At 44.0% G+C, this 21446-nt stretch overlaps 1 protein-coding gene across 1 annotated transcript in view; it reads right to left on the minus strand.

Moving 5' to 3' along the window:
- Positions 1-16665: 16665 nt before the first annotated feature.
- FBXL7 (F-box and leucine rich repeat protein 7) overlaps positions 16666-21446 on the minus strand; it is a 372638-nt gene continuing 367857 nt past the window's right edge. The window contains exon 4 of the mRNA XM_021702513.1: positions 16666-17409. Coding sequence (XP_021558188.1) covers positions 16673-17409 — 737 coding nt within the window. The 3' untranslated portion in view covers positions 16666-16672. The remainder of the gene's footprint in view (positions 17410-21446) is intronic.

Consider the following 21446-nt stretch of genomic DNA (forward strand, 5'->3'; position numbering starts at 1 on the left):
TTGCATGGATGGGTTCAACTGATATCTTGAGGAAAAACATCACCATGTACATTTAAACAGAGCTCAGAAGAGAACAGATATAGGCCCTCATTTATCAGAGTTGGCCATTGGCATAATAGCATGGAAATATTTGAAATAGCTCTGTCTGCAGCACATTCTGAAGATGATAATAGAAGCTGAGTGTCACTAGCAACACCATCTTTGGATGCATAAATATTTATATCCCCTTGATGAAAAGGAAATACTACTGTAGTTAAAAAAAAAAAGGAAAGAGGGGAAGAAAAGGAAAAATGTGTGTGTCTTTAGCTTATCCTATAGGGGACAACTTTTTCCTGGTTGTGAATTTCCAGTCATTGCCTCCCCTCATGCCCTCTCCAACAGTCCCAACTTCACTAGATCATAAGATCAAATTAGATGCTGGAAATGTTATTCAGGCATGATGTCAGCAGACCTGTACCGCTGCAAAAATCCTCTGGGCCCAGTGTACTCCTCTGGCTGTCTTTGGGAAAGCAAGAAGGATGTGTCAATGGGATGTAACATGAATATGAACTGTGGTGCCTGAGTTCCAGGGTCTCTTCCCAGACTACAGGAGAAGGTCTTATGCCCTCTACCACTCTGCAATTTAGCACATGTAGGGATTGAAAGCAATTTCAAAAGATGAACAGAAGATGACAATTAGTGGGTTTGAGCCATAATGAATACGACCAACTGTGGTACTTCAGAACTGAATGGAGAAGCCCAAACTTTGGGTCTTATAAGAAATATCTTCTCTTTGATACCCCCTGCCCCTATTAGCATTACCTTACTCCAGTAAGGTTCAAAGGAGTGAACTGTTGATCAGGCTGCCCATGCTTTAGATACTTCCAGAAATTTACTTGGGATATAACCAATATCTTTAACAGGATTGGTTTTTGTCATTATATTCCCTATGCTCAGCCTGGTTTCATAGCTTCAAGCCAAATTCTGGTTTGACCCCACTTATGAAAATATTGAAGGCTTTAGTTTTTATTCCTTTGTAGGAGGATATAATAGTATATTAGTTAACAGGACTGTCATAACAAAGTACCACAGATTGGTGGTTTACACAACAGAAATTTATTTTCTCACAGTTACGGAGATTAGAAGTCCAAGATCATGGTGACCACATTCTGAAGCCTTCCTCCTTGGCCAGTAGATGTCTGTCTTTTCCCTGTATCTTCACATGGTCTTCCCTCTGTATTTGTCTATGGTCAAATTTCCTCTTCTTATAAGGACACCAGTCATATTTGATTAGGGTCCAACCTAATGAACTCATTTTCACTTAATTACCTCCGTAAAGACCCTATCACCAAATACGGTCACATTCTGAGTTACTGGGGGCCAGTACTTCAACATAGGAAGTTTGTGATGAAGAGACACAATTCGAGACATAAAACATAGTATCTGAGTTGACTCAAAGGAGGGACAAATCTGAATCATCTCCTGCTGGCTCCATGATTTTCAAAAAAGAACGCATATAAAAGACAGCATCATTCTCAAGAGACTGGAGGGATCAGCTAAGAGTCCTTCATTTTCAACAGTACCCCTGGAACTGAGTGACAGTACTTGTGTATATGGACCTAAGCTTTGGAGCTTGAGTTAAAAATCATTTGCTCTTGGCTGAAGCTGTCATAATTTACTATTTATTTGGAATATAAATCTTGCCTACTGCAAAAAGGATTAGAGGTGATATATAACTTTAAACATCATGAAAAAAGAGAAGAGTAATCATATGAAATATAGAGAAAGAATAGATGTTACCAGTTAACTAGAAAGAGCTGAAGAGCATAGTTTAGCCTTAATTCTTTTCTGGATTTCCTGAAAACAAAGGAAGACAGAGAAATATACTGAGTATGTCAACTTCATGGACTGTTAAAAGAAAGCAGGCAAGCTTGCCTGCAGAATAAATTTTTTTTCCTGGAACTAAACCCAAGGAGAAATTTATTGCGTGAGACATTTTGCAGAGACCTGAGTGAATTAAGAGTGTCAGATATTGAATAAGGGATAGTGGATCGTAAAATAGACAACGTCTTCAAACAGGTTTAATGAAAGTAATTATTTATAATAAAAACTGTCTTGTAGCTAACTTTGGGTTATAGGGGAACATTTGGCATAATTCATAACTTTGGGGAAATGAAATCCTTAGGAAAATCCTTTCTCCCTGGGATATTTGGAGTGACTACTCGTGGGAGAAAGGAATCTCAAGATACTGAGTAAGCTTCCACATTGCATCAAGGCCTGGTGCTGAGTTTCGGGACATGCAGTGAATATTTAGACGTGATCTGGGTGTAGGAGCTGCAAAACTGGAAGACTTTTCAAAAGAAAATGCAAAAATTTCTTTTCATTTTATTTATTTTCTCCTCTTACTCTTCCTCCTCCTTCAACTTCTCTTCTTCTTCCCTTTCTGCTTTTCTCCTCTTGGCTCCTGGAGAGAGGGATTAGAAGAGGTGGTCCATAGCATGACTGAGTAACTAAGAGCTGAGTGGCTCTCAAGAATGGGATGCTACGGATTTGATGTAACCAGCCTCCAGGATAGACCCCCAGGGATCCCTGCCTTCTGGAATTCGTGGCTTTTGTGGTTCCCTCCCCCATTGTATCAGGGTCAGTCTGTGTGACCAACAGGATGCACCAGAAGTGATGGCATGTCATTTCAAGACAGGGTCATTAAAAACCTGTGGCTTCCTGCTTAGCTATCTCTCACCCTCTTTCTTGGATCACTCACTCTGGGGGGAACCAGTTGCCCTGTCATGAGCAGCCCCATGGAGCAGCCCATCTGGCAGGGCTTCCTGCCTGTATCCACTGATGAGGTTGCAAGTGGATTCTCTAGCCTGTCAAACTTTCAGATGACTACTATCTTAACTGAGAGACCCTGAGCCAGAACCATCCAGCTGAACTACTCCCAAGTTCTATGCGATAGAAAACTTGTGACACAGTGGTGATACGGTGATACGGTTCTGTGACCCACAGAAACTGTGAGATAGTAAATGTTTGTTGCATTGGGTTGCCAAGCTTGGGGGTAATATGTAATGTGTAATAGGAAGCTAATAACAGCATTCAAATGCAAATTGTTTGCATTGTTACAGTGCATATCTTCTCTTTCCTGCCGAAATGGCATCTCCCCAGAGAAGCTTTCCCTAGCCATTCTATCTAAAATAGCACTCCCACCCCTGGGGCATGCACCCTACCCTTAAACTACTTTAGTTTTCTTCATAGTCCCGATCATCACAAGATACTGCACTGTTTTTATTTATTTGTAGCCTGTCTTTCTTTAAACAAAGTAAATTTCACAAGCATAGGGAATTGTCCGTTCTTTTCACATTTTCAGTCCCCAGGAAAGTGCTTGGCACATAGTTGGTGCTCAGTAAATATTGGCTGAATAAGCTAAATGATTAACAAAATCCTTGGTAATTGTTGGCTTACAATGACTGAGTTCTGGGAAGAGCAAATGCAACCAGGGGAAACCAGTTAAGAGATGGCTGGAGACCTGCTGAGTGCAGGGTCAGGCAGGATCCAAGGGAGTTAGCAGATAGAGGTGTCAAGTAGTCTCTGTATGGCTTTCCAGAAAGTTCCTTGGGAAGAGAACTAATAGGAGAAATTCTGGAATTTCTATAAGGGGGTTTGGTTGAGAGGCAATCTGCTCGAGGATTTCTCAGCCCCTAAGCAACATTGAGAAAAGCTGAAGTGTCCATAACAAGGCAAGTGGTTTGATAGAGGCTTGACTATAGTCCTTCTATATAGTATCTGCTCCAGTTGCCGGTGTGGATAAGTGAATGGACTGGACAGACCTTTGAAGTTTTTGTCATGTAGATAGCATAGGAAATAATACCTACTTTATTTTGTAGTCCTTGTTAATAAATCTAGAATATGTTTCAGTTTGCTCAGAGTTATCTTTGTTCCTTTTGTCTCTCAATCCACATCCAGTGGTAGGCAAATTCTTTTTTTTTTTTTTAAGATTTTTAAATTTATTTATTTGAGAGAACAAGCAGGGGGAGGGGCAGAGGAAGAGGGAGAAGTAGGCTCTCCACTGAGCAGGGAGCCAGATGCAGGGCTCGATCCCAGGACCCTGAGATCATGTCCTGAGCCGAGGGCAGACGCTTAACGATTTAACAGACTGAGCCACCCAGACACCCCTAGGCAAATCCTTTTGGTGTTCTCTCCAGAACATACCCTGAGGTTGACCACTTCTCATCACTCTCACCTCCACCACCCTATTCCAAACCTCTCATCTCTCACTCAGATTGTTGCAATGGTTTCCTAGGTAGCCTCCCTGCTTGTATCCTGGTGTCACTGATTCAACACAAAGCCAGAGGGCCCCTTTTAAAATATGACAAATCATATTATTCCTTCTGCTTAAAATTCCCCAGGTTCATTGGGAATAAAAGCCAAAATCCTTGCAATGGCACCAGCCTCACACAAGCTGTCCCCTTTACTTCTAAGACCCCATCTTCCACCACCCTGCCCCACTCTTTCTGCTCCAACCATGCTGTCCTCCTTGCAGTTCCTGGAACAAGGCATCAGGGTTTTTGCTCCTGCCTCAGGGCCTTTGCATTTGTTATTCCATCTGCCTGAAACACTCTTCCTGCAGATATCCACACTGCCTCTTCCCTAACCTCCTTCAAGTCTTTTCTCCAATGTCACCTTTTCAGTGAAGACTTTTTTTTTTTTTTTTGAGAAGGATGGAGGGAAGGGAGTGGAGAGAGAGAGGAGAGGGGAGGGTGAGAGGGAGAGGGAGAGAGACAATCTTAAGCAGGCTCCATGCCCAGCACAGAGCCTGATGCAGGGCTCGATCTCACAACCCTGAGATTATGACATGCGCCGAAATCAAGAATCAGATGTTTAACCGACCGAGCCACCCAGAAGCCCCTTCAGTGAAGATTTTTCTAATCATTCTTTTAAAAATTGAAACCTCTTTATACTGCCCACTCCCTGTCCTCCTTCCCTGATTTATTCTGTACCACACAGAACTTCTCATCCTCATCCATATCCACATTCTCAACCATACACACACAGACACACACATGTATGTATATACACACACATATAATTCATTTTATTCTGTTATTTGTCTGCCTCTAATAGACAAGTGCTTTTCAGAATTTAATCTGAGGATCCTGTTAAAACGCTGAGGCTGAATTTTTAACATCCCAAATGTTGCTGATGCTGCTGGCCCATGAAGCATATACTGAGAAACAAGTTTCTAGAACCGTACTGTCCAATACAGCACTCACTAGCCACACTGGTTCCTTCAAGCTGAAATTTACTAAAACATAAAATCTAAATATTCATTTACTACCCACTTCAAAATTAAATAAAATTAAATGAAATTTACTAAAGTTAAATAAAATTTAATATTTAGTAGACACACTTCCGATGCTCACTAACCACATATGACTAGTGGCTACCCTCCCTATGAGATAGCACTGATGCAGAACATTTCATTACTAGTGCAAGTTCAGATAGGTAGCCCTGCCCTAGAACTATTCTGTACAATATGGTAGCCGCTAGCCACATGGGACCATTTAAATGTAAATTAATCAAAATTAAATAAAAATTTAAGATCAGTTCTTTATTCATACTAGCACATTTCAAATAATAGCCACATGTGGTAGTGGCTGTTCTGATGGACAGCACAGACAGAGAACATTTCTATCACCGCCAAAAGTTCTATTGGACAGGATGGCTTTAGAATCCAAGCTCCCTGAGGGCATGGGATTTTGTCTGTCTAGTTCACTGGTCCACCTCCAGTGCCTAACACATGAGGATCCCTAAGTGGGCCTTCAAGAAATATTTGTTGATTTGAATCAAAGTGCCATTTTGGTTTTCCCTCGATAGATGATGGACATCTGGAGGGCAGGACTTGTGATTGCCTTTTGTTATGTCTCCGACAGCTATGGATGGAAGACCATCAATCAACATTCACTGATTGAATGTTCAGAACACTCTAAACTTTCCAGCTCCTGAGGGATCCGTATGTAGTGGAATCACATGCATGTAGGACACGGGACACAGGTAGAGACTCTCGCTTGTGACTCTAGTCTTTCTGTGTGGTCAGACATGGAGAGGGCCCAGAGGTTGTTGACTTTTATTCTTTTGGAGAAGAATTGCTCAAGTCAGCTGTGGAAATTATTCCTTCTGGTGTCACTGAGCTCGTGTAAACTCTGATCTGAACAAATTATACCCAGTGGCCTCCCTCTTCCTGTGCATTACTCCACACTCCCAGATGTGGCAACTAAAAAAAAAAAAAAGAAAAAAAAAAGGCACTGCTTTCTGGAATAGTAACAACATAAGGCCTACATCACCAAGTGTTTCTTTGACATCTTTAGACTATTTCACGTCTTGAGCCCTTTAACTGTGCCTTTCCATATTCAGATCTAACTGCTCCATCCAAAAGAAAACACTAAGAGGCAGCACATACAAAACTTTAGCTGTGTTCTTTGGAAATTGTTTCCCTAGAATGCTGGCTACTTCTGATTATCAATGGTATTCATCCAGCCATATTTTTCCAGAAAAAAAAATCTGGCTAGGGAATTTTAAAATCAGTACAAAAGATACATTTCACTACTACCACATTGGAAAAAATATTGTGTTTGGCAAAGAGGAGACATTTGGATGCCACCAATAAATACCCTCCCATTCAGTCTCAGTAACCAGAACTGAGAAAGAAAATCAGGCCACAAAGTCCTGTCCGCATCCTAAATCAGATGGCTTCTTTATTCCCCTTGGCTTTCTCCGACAGCATTTCAATTTTATTGGCTGAATCAAATATCTTGTTTGTCCTCATTCCAGCATCAGCAGAATATCTTGATTCTTTAATTTTTTTTTAGTTGGACAGACTGGCAAGATGTAGAGTGATTTTGATAAAAATGGAGGGTATATGGAACACTCAATATTTTTGACAGATGCGACTCCATTGCTGTTCTGTTCTGGGCCTTGAAGCTAATGTGTCTCATAAAGCTTAAATAAAATACTAAGCAAGTGAGAGCTTTAGGAACTCCAGAAACTTTTATGGGATGGCGTCAATGCTGGGTGCTCCTTGACCACATTTATGCATGTATAGGTGTCTGGCTACCTCTCTATCAAAATTTTATATGAAAATCAGCACACCATATAAAATATGAACAATGATAATATGTCCAAAAACCTTGGCCCTTTAACCATGGTTGTTGTCATATCCTCTAATACTTCAAAATCCTTCCAAACATTAACAGAAAATCAGTGCCAGAGGCAGGAAGGAAAATCGGAACTGTTCAACCCAAATCTAGTAATGAATTAACTTGATCAGACCTGTGCATGTTATAACAAGTTAAAGGAAACCTTTCTCTTTGTATCTGTAAAAGTGCAGGGGCAGAGTGGGTCAATGTTTCTGTGTTTGCTCTTTTGGAGTCTGTAGGGTGGGGGCTTTCTATTAGTATAAGACCATCTTGAAGGTCTGCTACCACGGACGTCTATGTCAAGAGAAATGTTGATGGAGACATTAAGACTTTATTTTAGAAAGCCTTTTGGAAACATCCCAAATGCTGGACCAAGGTAAATTCAGGGACATTTGGAAACTGTTAATACAGACTGGAGTGGTGGGGAGAGGTTTGAAAAACACTGGGAAAATGGTCTGCAAGTGGTTCTCCTCTTTATTCGGATTCTGCTAAGTCAGAAGGATGGTGGCTAAAAGTAGTTTCTGGAGGATTAGGTGTTCAGATGCTCATAAATCCTACTCAAGTGAGCTGCTTGACACTAACTTGAAGAAGACTTGAGTTATTCATATGCTAATGATATCTTGGACTACAGTCGATGATATCTAGAGCTTTTCTACCACAGGATCCATGGTTATTGCATCTATTACTACCCAAACAAAAAGGAAGCAGTTTACTTTTAAGCGTCTGACTCTTGATTTTGGGGTCGTGAGGTTGAGCCCGGTGTGGGACTCCATGCCTAGCGCGGAGTCTACTTGAGATTCTCCCTCTTCCTCTCCCCTCCCCCATCCCCCACTCTCTCTAAATAAATAAATAGAATCTTAAAAAAATTCAGCTATTCATATTTCTAGTCCCTTACTGGACATATAGAAAGAATATATTTGATCATTAAAAATAAGACAGAATACCTACAAACCCCTTGTTCCTATGATACTCAATCAGAAACAAAATGTTGTAAAGAACCTTGACACATTTCTCTAAGTGCTTTTTGAAATTATCGAACCACATCTGTTGGCGGTCTTATCTGTAGTTTTGTAACAGTTTTCAGAAACTTGCTAATAGTCACTCATCATTTACATGAAGGTCCCTGGATTTTAAAAGAAACAAAACTTACCATTGTAAATGCTGCACCAGCAGGACCATCCAGGCAAAAGAGGAAATAACTAGGAGTGATGAGTGAGCATCTACAAACAGACCATGAAGTTTTTGTTGGGCCAGGAAACCCTCCAAATTTGTTAAACTTATTGTGTATAGTTTAGCCTACAGTTTGGGATTCACCTGTCAGGAGTGGAGTGGACCTCTGCAGTCCTCCAGAGGGAGGCTCTTCATTTTTCCAGGATCATCTCCAAAAATGTTCGTGTCCCTGACAAATTACCTTTCGCCTTCCAACAGTGATATTTTCTGTTGGACACTGGCTATCCACACTTAGTAATGTTGCCAAGATGGTCTTTGAAATCACCATAGACCCCCACAGGGACACATCTCCTTCTGAAAATGATGTACAACACAAGAGTGGCCAAACCCAAGTTGTGTGTACAAATAAAAAAAACCCAAAACAACAAAAAACAAAAACAAGATAAAAAACTACAGAACTCAAACATGAATTTATGTTTCATCAGTTGCCACAGAAAACTTAACACGCAGAATTATACCAAGGAGAGAAGTACAGGAAATTTATCCTACTCGAAGTCAAGAAATAGTAAGCTCTAAAAAAGTTTTAAAATTTGCATTTGTTATCACCCTAAGAATTACCAAAGGTTTCTTCTTTTCAGCCAAAGGAGACTTTGGGCCGAATTCCCCCAGGGTCGTTCTTGGATTTCAGCTAGTCCCAGGGTTTAACATCGGGCTCCCGAGCCCTGGAGAGGAACTTTGCTATGGAGCTGCTGATAACTGTACTTTATATCGTTCAGAAAATTGGGTACTAAAGGTCACTTTGCTCCCTGGCCAGAACAAGCTATTGGCTGTGAGAAATTAGGCATTGGAGCCACAAGGCCAATGAATGGAGCGTGAAGGAAGTTAAAAAAAAACAGGGGCGCCTGGGTGGCTCAGTCGTTAAGCGTCTGCCTTCAGCTCAGGTCATGATCCCAGGGTCCTGGGATCGAGCCCCACATCGGGCTCCCTGCTCCGTGGGAAGCCTGCTTCTTCCTCTCCCGCTCCCCCTGCTTGTGTTCCCTCTCTCTGTCAAATAAATAAAATCTTAAAAAAACCCCCAAAAAACCAGAAACACTCAGCACCTGAGCACCTGAGTGTGGTTTTGCTTTTTGTCAACGCAGGAGTCCTTGCCTAACCTGATCACCTTCAAGACTATTTTGCCCCATGCATTTGGGATTAAGCACACGTTTTAAAAGGAACGGAGGCTAAGGCTCTCCCATGGCAGTGTTTACATGCCCCATCGCTTTCCTGTGTGCACTATTTTTAAAAGAAACATTACACACAGGAGCCCCAAGGCGATGGTACCCGTAAAACTACGCCAGCATGGAAATCTGCAGGAGACTCTGGTTTTCATTAAGTGAGCAAGAGGTCATGCATTATTTGGTTTTTTTTTTCCCCTCTCTTTTTTCTTTAAATCTACAGCCCTTTGGTCTCCAACCTTCCAGTGCGTCCATAGCCATTATTCTTTGGATATTTTAAAATGATGAACATAGAGCCAACTGGAGTCTCCCCGTCCAATGAGCCAATGAGCCTTTGCAGCATAGACGCCATTCACACAGATCAACTCTCTCCTACATCACGGATTGCCCTGTGTGGCTGTAACAAGAACAAGAGAAATGGTGTGAATTCTCCCTCTCCGGCTCTTCTCCTAAGACAAGGATCTGTTCGGCAAAATGATCTCTTCAGTGGCTTTACTAAGTCACCAGGAAGCACAAAAACCCAGCTTTTGCCACATTTCTCCATGATTCCGGGGGGTGGGATTGCAAAATGAAGAGTTGTTCAGTTGAAATCCAGTACATTTGTGTAGTTATCCTGTAGGTATGAGAAGTGTAAAATTAGACACAGGTGATTATATCTACTTTGGTCTCCATCTCCAAAGGAAAGGCTTCGAGATAAAACAAAGAAGGCATTTATCAGTTGTGACAGTTTGTCCCTTTATCTACTTTCTCATAAATGAAAAAGACCGTGATAAGTTTATTTAAATTCTAAGTGTAAGCACCCACGAAGAATTCACTCATGATGTGAAACCTGGAATTTCCTTAAAAATTTTTATTTTTAGGGGGTGGTTGTGTTCACTGGTGGTGGTAGAAGATCAGAGACAAAGGAAGTGCCAATGATTGGTTCCTCTGCGTGGTTAGAAATCTTCTCCCTGGATCTTTCCGCATGCCTGTCTGGAAATGGGCTTCAGAATCCTTCCCAGACTTTGGAAAACATTTGGGGCTCTGCAAAACCACAAGGATTGCTGTCTCATGGCAGCAAAACAAAAATTAAAAGCCTTCCTACCACCCTCACACTTTCTAATGGCTTTCATCACTTAGTTTATCGTTACTGTGGCAGATAATTTCACATTCCCAAGCCTGGTAATATCTGAGGTTTCAAAGAACCAATCCTCAGTGAATTTACAAGTAAAACCCATTTCTTGGCAATTTTAATGGCTATTTAATCAATCTCACTCGGACCATCCATTGTTTTTGACATTACCGACACAGATTGGTTTGCCAAAGGGGCATGGTAAATTGAGAAGCCGCAATTATTCCGACCATTCTCATCATAAACATGTAACAATCAGACTTGTTCCACAGAGCAGCCATGTTGGCTGAAGCATCCAAGGATAACTGAGGGAGGGCACTCCTGTCCTCTCTCTGTGCTAGATTCTGCAGAAATCATGACTGCAGGCTTGCAGGCCTATCAGGAATGCTGTTTGGGAGGCCATTCAAGCTGCTTTGAGGTTCCTCAGAATTTGTCCAAGAAATTATGTTTCAGTGTTGATTTTGCAGAATGTTCCCACTCTTGATATGGTATGTGTGCGTGTGTGTGTGAAAGAGTGTGTAAATGTACCCAGGAACTAATCTGTGGGATGACATTACAGCAGAACAGAACTTGCTATTTCCATATGATGACCGCAAGGCAATGACGAAGTTAACCCATCGTTAGTGTAGTTAATGTTATGATAATGTTAGCCTATGGTAAAGAGAAATGACTTCGTTAACCTTATCAAATACTGTCTTCCTGCCTGGGCTCTATGTATGCTGTTTGCATGTTCAAGTGCACCATGGCTTGTGATGTTCCCTCTGACAGGAGTCCCTAAGTTTTATTCCTCTTTCCAGACGGTGATGAAAATTACTTCTTGGGCAAACTCGATCAGGGAAAGACTCTCAGTGCCCCCACAGTGTCTGGTACATGTTAGGTTCTTAATAAATGCTTGTTGGACGAATAAATGAAAGGATCTTGCCTCTTTGCTTTTTATATCCCCCTCTCCATCCTATAATTCATTCCATGATATTATAGTTATTGGATCTGACGTTCCATTTAGGGTAAGGATATTCTCTCTTATCCCCCCAGATCCTATCACAGTACCTGCTCAATAAACCTTTGTGAAAGGGGTTGCTGGGGATTGTCTGCTCCCTCAGAAGAAAATGATTGGCATGCCCTAGGCATCCTTTGTTCATGAAGAATGACTGTAGTTTCCAGTCTCCATCATATGTTGATCATCATGGGCCGGGATAGAGTTCAGACATACTGATCTCATCAGTATAAAATTCAGTAGCTCAGTGACTGGAAAGAGAAACATTCTGCAATATAGAAATGACTAGACTTGGAAATATTTAGGTCAAGGGAATTTTTTTTAAATGATCTTCAAGGCCATCCCGGATACCGGGATGACGCTGGTTGTTAACACCTGAGCAACAATTTAGAACTTACACGTAGCCTTCCTGGGTAGTCCAAGAGACCGGCATCCTTGTAAATATTTCCAGCAGACACCTCTGCTGGAGATGCCACAGTGGTCCTGGTGACAGGCAGGGGTTGAGCAGCCTCCAGCTCCCAAATGGAGATGTTCTTTCATCCCATGTGGTTTTAGCAGATCTGGTGACTTGAAAGGGGAAAAAAAATGCTCTACAAAAATGGATCTGTGTGGTTTTAGGAGATAATGGTGCACTCAGAGAAAAAGGGAGAAATAGTCACATCTGAAGTACATGCCTGGGTGGGGTGTCCCCAATCTTAGTGTCTGGGAGAGTATTCCTTCCCCCAGGTGAACAGCTCTGTCCACCTGGCGGTCATCTTCATGAAACCGCCTGAGTTGCTCTTTGGGCAACTGGAGCCGTGTTTGGGGGAGTCTCGGTGATGGCATGAGCCTGCGTTGCAGACCGATGACGACAGGCGTGCCCCTTCACCCTGCACCTCCCCTTCCTGCCACATTGAGGACCACAGCTGGTGAACGGATCAAAAAGAAGAAACCATTTGACCAATAGCATGCAAGAGGGAAACCGACTTCATCTGACAGATTCTCTGTGTGAACATTTTCACTGCAGTGTTCACCAAGTCTCTGATTATGCTCTCTCCCTCCCCTGCTGTCGATTCAGCATTTCTTCAAATTAACGTCTTTCTTAACGAATCACGATTGCCAGCTATTGAACAAATGCACTACTCTTGGGGACTTCTTTGTGAAAACTGGGGCGTGGGAAGCAATTTTATTGTATTACTTTGCCTCTTAAAAAGGTCCAATCTGTTTCGTTTCATGTTGAATGCTCTTGGGTAGCAAATTTTTTGAAAACTTTTTCAAATTCTGAACAAATGTCAATTTAAGAAGTCATGAACCTCAAGGACAAATGCTTTCATTTCCTGCTAGCTTATTTTGGGATCTTGACCAGGATTACGTGGGGCTACCTCCAGTGAATGTTCCCAGGCAGCACACTGTCCTATTGGTTAATGTGACAGTCATTAAGCAGCTGACATAGGATATGAAGAAGGTTGAGGACAAATACATTTAAAATCAGTATCTCTTAAAAGCTTTTTACTTGCTAAAGCAGAATTGTGCCATTCATCTCTCGGTACTTGCTTTCTGCCATATTGATTTCTCAGATCTAAAGGTTGGGGTGAGTAGAGCTTTGGCATTTCTTTTTTTCCAACGGAATGATAATTTTTCCATTTAGATCAGGTTGCCATATTGTCCTTCTAGGTTTTAATGCTCTAAGACCTTTAAAAAAATTGATAACAACCAATGGCATAATTTCGACGATTACTCCAGCATTTGGACCTGTGACAGGGGACGTATTCAGGTCCACAGCTACTTATTCATAGTTCTGAAACCTGGAGAGCTCTGAAGAAATAGAAGCTTTTTTTCATTATGTTTAGCACAAATTAATTTGGTGACAAAACCTGACCTGAATGGATGCAAGGCTATTTAGTCTGTAATAATCTTATATAGTATGACTGTTCACAGCGACGGCTGCAGAAATCTAACGTGTTTGACTAAGGGTGTTGTCCTTAGGGGTATTCCACTTCCTCAAATATAAAAAATTATGAATTCCAAAATACATCTGGCTCCAAGAGGTTCGGGCTAAGGAATCGAAGACCTGACCTAAATGTGAAGGTAATGATTTTTCACTCACCTGCTAATTTCCAGCCAAAGTCACTGAGCCAAGGGAAACGACAAAATCGTGGATGCAACTTTAAAGGTACAAGAGCTGCACTGACCCGACTTGCTGACTTGCTTTCCAATTCAGCAGAAGCTAAGTTTCTTCCTCGCCCTTGAGTGTCCCCATCTGAACACCATGCTCCTCCGGCCAGCGTTATTAAATGAGACTTAACCCGATTACCAACATATTGCTTTATTTCTTGGTGGTAGTAAATTAAGGCTTTCTAGAGTCATACAGCACGCAGTGATTGATCATTAGAAATAAAACAAACAAACAAACAATGAGCATTCAATTTCGCAGAGGCAGGAAGGAAGCAATGTTTTGAAACAGATAAATTTCCTAGTGAGGCCTTTTGCTTGGTCTCTAAAAATCTGCTGAGCTGTTTCCCCAGTGACCTCCGCCATAGATTCATATCCCAAGAGGGGTGGGCAGAGTGGCCGAAGAGAAGACTGGGGCAAAGGGAGAGACTGGGAGAGACAGCACGTGCTGGGCAATGAGTGTGAAAGTCAGCTTCGCCTCATGTGTGGAAGACAGGTTAGACGGTGTTGTCGGGTGGTGGCGATAAAGGTATTGTAATGGGACACCCCTTCTCTGGTTCAGGGCGCCATTTTGGATCTCTCTCCTCATTCCGGGAGTATGAAAATTAACCACTTGGAAGACCCCGGTGCCAAGGGTTAGGGACAATCCTTGTGACTCTCAACTCCTGAGATGTTAGACACGGTCAGAAACCACAGAGCATGGGAATGCTACCTTCAGCCTCTTTCATGGCTCTAAACACTGGGACTATCACGAGACACTCTCCCCTGCCAAGCAATTCACTTTCCCCATGGCACATAGTCATGACTGCCCACTAAATTGTTGACGATGTTGACTGGGGAGGAGGTCATAGGTCATATGGTGCAGGAAAGAAACCTCCTGGGCAGACGCCACCTCACTCTTATCTCCTCCTTCCCGACATAAGACAAAGAAACGCAAGGAGCCTACAGTGGGAGTGCAGTTGTCGAGTTGTGTGTGAGCTTGATCTGCAACCAATTCCACCTACTTGGCTTGGAGATACAGAGATTCTGGGTTTGGATGGTGGACCCTTTGAGAAAGCAGTGGGTGACTGTTTGAAGAGCGATGGAGAGGTGTGGCCAGAGAAAAATGTGGGAAAAGTCATGTGTTTATTAACAAAAGGCAAATCAATTTCATGAAAATGAGCAGTGGACTTTCTTCTGGCATCCCGATTTCACGCAAGTGAGGCTAGCAAATGGATTTCCATCCAAACAGGGCCATTTAAAATGCATACTTGGCAAGGATTTTAATGTTCTATTCCAGGGGCCTGGTTAGCAGGCCCGCGCTTCAGTGTGATCAATGTGCTCCTTCTTCCATTTGCCTGACATTTTTGAGTGAATGGTCTTTAAACACCTGAAAGTCTGCTGTGTGCTCTTTGACAGAGAACATGCAGATAGCCATGGGAGAAGGCACACGAGGTGGCAATCTGCGCCGTTAATCACTTAGGGCTTAAGCCCAACAGGCTTCACGCGATGGAGTCTGGATGCACAGAGAAATAAATAGATGAGAAAAGTGGAAATGTGATCTGAATGACAAAGAACCAACACGTCTGCCCCTGCCAGCTGCAGGGCAGATGTAGATGTGTCTGCTACATATCACATGTGCACTAAGAAAGGATAGGAGACCCTTCGAAGACATGAGCTCTCTTGGGCCTCCCTTGTTAATGAAAACTTGTGAGGGTCTTTCTTCCTATTTGAAAACACTCAGCAAGATCCACTTGACTGGGGCTGTGGGCTGTGCTCTGAGTGGGAAATCCACTGCCTCCATAAGATGGTGTGGGGTCGGGTGGTGCAGGAAGCGCCCGTCACGGGAACCATCCGCCTAGTGGGGCTGGAGTAGGTGCCCAAGGGACTCACCCACCGAAAGAAACAGGGTTGGGTGACATTCAGATCGGAACTGAAGAACATGTGGGACATTCATGCTGGCACTTCCCAATCTCCTGAAAACACCCACAGAACCAATACTCTTGGGAGAGGTAGATGCCTCATATGCTGTAGGCCAAGGCACTGCTCCTTACTGACAGTCTCTGTCCTCTCAATTCTAAAATGGGTACGAAGCGATCATCTAGCTGAATGGCCTCTGATTCAGTGCGGGAAGCTGAAGCCCAGAGATGTCAAGTGACTTGCCCAAGGTCACACAGTTATGTCTGTGGCAGAGCTGGGCGGGGGGTGGGGGGGGTGGGGGGGGTGGGCAGGAGGGGAGAATGCAGGTCTCCTCCTGCACAGTGCTGCTTGCCCGAAGTGATTCTTTAGAAAAGTGTTGGAAGCGCTTTGTATATACCACGAGCTAGGACATTTATTTAACAAGAATTTGCTTGGGCGTGGGACTGCTGAGTGCGGCTTAGGCCACTCAAGCGGTTTAAAGAGGAGGAGGTCTGGAGAGCATCATTATCCTGGATGTGTGGTTGCTGTTGGCCAGGGAGGGGCTGGGGAGGGGGGGGAGCGGTTGGGACAGGGTGTGTGCGTGCAGAAGCCTGGGATGCCGCCGGGAGCACAGAGACAGAGAAAGAGGCGTTCTTAAACACACTGCCATCGGCTTTCTGAGGTACCTCTTTGGGGAGAAGAGAAACTGCCTACAGATGACCTGACCCAAAAAACCAGTTTACCGGCACAGCAACTTGCACCCCCCCCGCCCTCCCCCCGCTCTCCCCCCACTCCCCCTTCCTTTCCTTGACCCCTGTTGCCCACGAGCACTAAGGAAAAAGAAAAGCCAGATCCCTAAGAGCCTCCCAGGAAGCAAGGGCTGCTACGGGTGAGCGGGTGCCGGCGCTTACAGATGCTGCTTTCAGGAATCGCGCCACTGTGTCCGCGTGCGGCTGCGCAGCGCGGCGGCCGAGCGGCCCCTTCAGAAGAAGGCGGGGTTGGTGTGCTCGATGACGCAGCGCTTGCAGTGGCGCTTCACGAACCGCAGGGCCTCCACGGACACCTCGCAGTCCTGCACGTTGAGCATCTGGAGGTCGAAGCAGTTGGCCGCCACGATCTGCAGGCCCTGGCCCGTGATGCTCTCGCAGGACTTGAGGCTGAGCCGCTTGAGGTTGAAGCAGTTCAGGGCCAGGCACTCGAGGCCCGTGTCGGAGACTAGCGGGCACTTGCCGATGTCCAGGGACTTGAGTTTGGTGCAGTTCTTGGCGAGGTACTCCACGCCGTGGTCCGTGATGCCCTCGCAGCCCCTCGCGTTGAGGTAGCGCAGCTTGCTGCAGTACTTGGCCACGTAGCGGATGCCCACGTCGGTGACCCGGCCGCAGTGGGCGATGCTGAGGTACCGCAGGCGCGCCTCCAGCTTGGCGATCTCCCGCAGGCCGAAGTCGCTGACGAAGCGGCAGTCGCTGACGCTCAGCTCCTTGATGGAGGTGCAGTAGATCATCAGGTAGCGCAGGCCCTCGTCGGTGAGGCGCACGCAGCGGCGCAGGTACAGGTGGGTCAGCTGCGTGCAGTGCGCCGCGATCGTGTGCAGCCCTTCGTCCTCCAGCACGAAGCAGTCCGTCATGTCCAGGTAGCGGATGGAAATCTGTTTGCCATGCAAGGGGGACAGTTTAATGGAGGCCTCCCGGGTCAAGCTGATGCAGGTCACTTTGGAGCACCCTACACAGAGAGACAGAACACACGCTCAGAGAACCTTCGAGAACCGGGGGTGGGGTGGGGGGTGGTATGTGCCTCACCCAGGGGATGCCGTTGAGGATTCCTTCTCGAACACCTCCCCCCCACCCCAGCGTGGCCCCCGATGTTACCCTGCCCTTTTTGACCCCTACGGAGAACAAGAGCAAGATTGGGTTCTCCCTGCTCATCTGATCGTTTAATGATTATGGTCGTCTGGGTTTAAGAGGCTCCCTAGGCTTTTGAATCAGAAACACCGCAGCTCCAATTCCACATCCATCACTAGTTGCCTGACATGGGGCAAATCAATCCTTCTGAGTCCCTCATTTGTCTTAAAACGGGGATGATCATGTTCCCCACAGGTCGCTGTGAAGAATAAAGGAGACAATGCTTGTAAATATCTTGCCCTGGCCCAGAAAGTTCTGGAAGCTTGGTAAGGGCTGATTCTCTCCCTGCAACGGTCCTGTAGCTCTGTGGTCAAAGAGGTAAGATCATGCTGGAGAAGGCTTGGCCATGACCTTGGTTTGGCAGAAAGAGCATTTGGGAGTCACACCTGGTTCAGGTCTACTCCTTAGGGCCTCAGCCAGGAGGCTTAACTTTTCTGTCTCAAGGCTCTTGTCTATGCAATGAGCATGAGCAGCTGGGGTGCCTGTATGTTGGGGTATCATGAGCATGCAGTGAAATAATGGGTACAGAGGTACTTGGAGAACTCCAGGGGAAAGATACATAATTATTAATCTAACCGCTGGCCACCTGGAGACTCAATTCAATTCTTTTTGGTCAGGGAAGAACAACTGTGTCATCTGGATGACTGCTCCAGCCCCTCAACCAGTCGCCCTGTCGTGCCCTTACTCCCAACTGTCTGTTCTCAGAGCTGCCGGAGAGATTCTGGAAAACAGAACTCCAATCATGTCACTTTGCTCAAAGTCTTTGGATGCCACCCCCTAAAGTCTAAGGGTCCCCTGAGGACCTGTACCCCTGCTCTCTTTGACTTCATCGCTTACCCCACTCCTCTGACCCCGCTGGCCTCCTGGCTGGTTCCCAGACAGCTGAGCTGCCCTCCTGCCTCAATGTCTGTGCACGGGACAGGGCTTCCCCGGGTAGCCCCGTGGGCCATCCCTACTTTTTGAGGTCTCTGAGCACATGTCAGCTTATTGGACAATTCTTCCCAATCACCCTGTATGAACCAGTGTCCCCTGCTTGACTCCCATTTCTTTTCAGCACTCTTTATCACTTTGTGGCATGATACATTTATTTGTTCACTTAAGTATTCGCTGTCCTCACTCTGGAAGGTAAGCTCCTGAGGAAAGGGACTCTGGGCTGTTCACTGCTGTATCCCTCATCCCTGGTTCATCGCTGGTGCTCACTAAACATCTGTTGAATGAACAAACTAGTGAATTATAGTGAATAGTCTTCTGTAGGAAGATCAGATAGGATAATTCATTTCATTTATTTTTAAACAACAAACATTTATTTCTTACAGTTTAGAGGCTGAGAAGTTCAAGATCAAGGTTGCCAGCCAATTCATTTCCTGGTTTCTGGTGAGAACCCTCTTGCAGACAGCTGCCTCCTTACTGTATTCCCACATGGTGGAGAGAAGGAGAGCAAGTTCTCTGGTCTCTGTTATAAAGGCACTAATCCCATCATAGGGGCTCCACCCTCATGACCTCACCTAAACCTACTGACTTCCCAAAGGCCGCACCTCCTAATAGCATCACACTGATGGCTAGGGTTCCAATATAGGGATTCTGGGGAGACACAAACATTCAGTCCGTAACACTATCCTCCTCTTCCCACACATTAACCAGACCTTTCCCCTCAGGCCAGTGCTCTCATACCAAAAATGTCTCCAGCAGATGGCAATTAGGCAGAAAGCATGCCCAGCACACGGGAGGCCCACCCCAGTCACATGGCAGGGGGGTGTGGAGGGAGGAGTTTCCTCTCTTTATGTAAGTACCTGCAAAATATATATGATTTCACCTTCTGTCCCGTAAAGCCTATATAAGCCTCTAGGAAATATTTGTGGACCTTGATCTAGAGCTAATTTTTCCCCACTCAGGATAATTTAAATTCCAACATTTAAATGTCCTCAGGACTTTGGCCATGGCCGATGTGAATTTATACTATAAAACAACTGTCTGTTTTATACTTAATTATAATGCTTTTATTTGTATTGAATTATGAAGTTTACAGAATGCTTTTATAAACATTTCCTTACCTGATTTTTAATCCATTTTACTGATAAGGAAATGAATGCTTAGGAAGATTTTGTTGTTGTTGAGATCTAGAACCCATTTAATACTCTATCCTTTTTCAGATGATTGGAAGATATCTTTAGCTATCTCTCTAAACACTGTTTCTAGCCACTCTTCCCCTATGAATGTGTGTATACATGATACATTATATACATTACATATTATACATAATTATATATAAAACACTCATTCAATGTATATTTCAGTTCATCTGATATTACATAATATATGTACAGCATATTTTTAGTATATAAATATAAATATGATGATGTCATTATATATATATATATATATATTTCATCCCACTACATAAACTGTATCTGTATTTTTCATTTTCTCTGTGCTCTTCCCGAATCCTTCTTGCAGTTCCAAAGCCAGGTGCTTCACCTCAGGCACCTCTGTGCCCTGGCTGCCCGAGCAATATCCAAGGCTCCCAAGTGGCGACATAATCGTGCTAATGGGGACGGTCCTCCCACCTCCTGGCAGGCTGCCCAGGAAACTCTTATAAAATTCAGGTTCTGGGAATAATGAGGTTCAAAAGCCAAGTGCTACCAGGTCAAAGAATTTCAGGAAAGAGTAAAGCATACAATCCAATGCTGGAGAACAAAGATGGTGACTCATCAGAGGCTGTCCACTCTGCTCTATCCAGTAGCCGTCATGGTTGTGCAGAAGGTGGTTGGTAACCCTCACCTTCAGCTTTGAAATATTCCTTTGTTTTGAATTTCTTTTTTTTTTTTAGAGTGACTGTAATCCTGCTTATACCGAATTTATATGTCCACAGTAGTGGCGGCCTATCTGGGATGCCTGTGAAGGCATTTTGTTTTTCAAGCTCAGATGACAACCTTTGTCCCTAAACTCTTAGTTTCGGTTTCTTATTATTATTTTTTTTAATATCTACTAAAATCTGATGCACTCCAGGAAGGATATTATATTTGATTCAGGGAAACATGTGCCTTGTTTTTGAAACCGAGTCCCCAATTTAATGAAATACTGGTTAAGCTCAGTTTTGGTAAAGATGCTCTTTTGATCTGCTTGTATTATTTTAGATCAATAATTTTAATTTAAGCCTCAGCCTTAATTCTTACAGATTTGTTAAGTTTGGACTGAAAAGAAAATAAATTGGTCCATGGCCCAGTAGGTAGTATCTGTGGTTAGTTCATGCATTCATACATTACAGAGATGCAGAGCACCCTAGAAATCATCCCATTAAACCTTCATTTTTTTAAAGATGAGGCATCTCAGACTCAGTGAGATTACGAGACTCATACAGCCAGACAGGGGAAGGTTTTCTGATGCAAGCCTTCAATTATAGGAGAGGAGGTAAGAAATGACTAGGATATAGCATGCAACTGATGAATTGCACAAGAGATTTACTGTAAATGTGTCAGCATGAAGTGAACATTTAGATACTGAGGAATCAGGAGTCTTGGAAGTGGTGAGTATCTATAAGAGGATTCTTTTTTTTTTTTTTTAAGATTTTATTTATTTATTTGAGAGAGAGAGAATGAGAGAGCACATGAGAGGGGGGAGGGTCAGAGGGAGAAGCAGGCTCCCTGCCGAGCAGGGAGCCCGATGTGGGACTCGATCCCGGGACTCCAGGATCATGACCTGAGCCGAAGGCAGTCGCTTAACCAACTGAGCCACCCAGGCGCCCTATAAGAGGATTCTTGAGAGAAGCAATTTGGTTACCTAACATGGAGATTAGGCAGTAAGGTGATAGCATGAGCAAATATGAGACCCAAGAAAGCATGGTGGCAGAGGGGTTGTGAG

Source organism: Neomonachus schauinslandi, chromosome 7 (genome assembly GCF_002201575.2).
Source record: "Neomonachus schauinslandi chromosome 7, ASM220157v2, whole genome shotgun sequence".
NCBI classification, from domain to species: domain Eukaryota; kingdom Metazoa; phylum Chordata; class Mammalia; order Carnivora; family Phocidae; genus Neomonachus; species Neomonachus schauinslandi.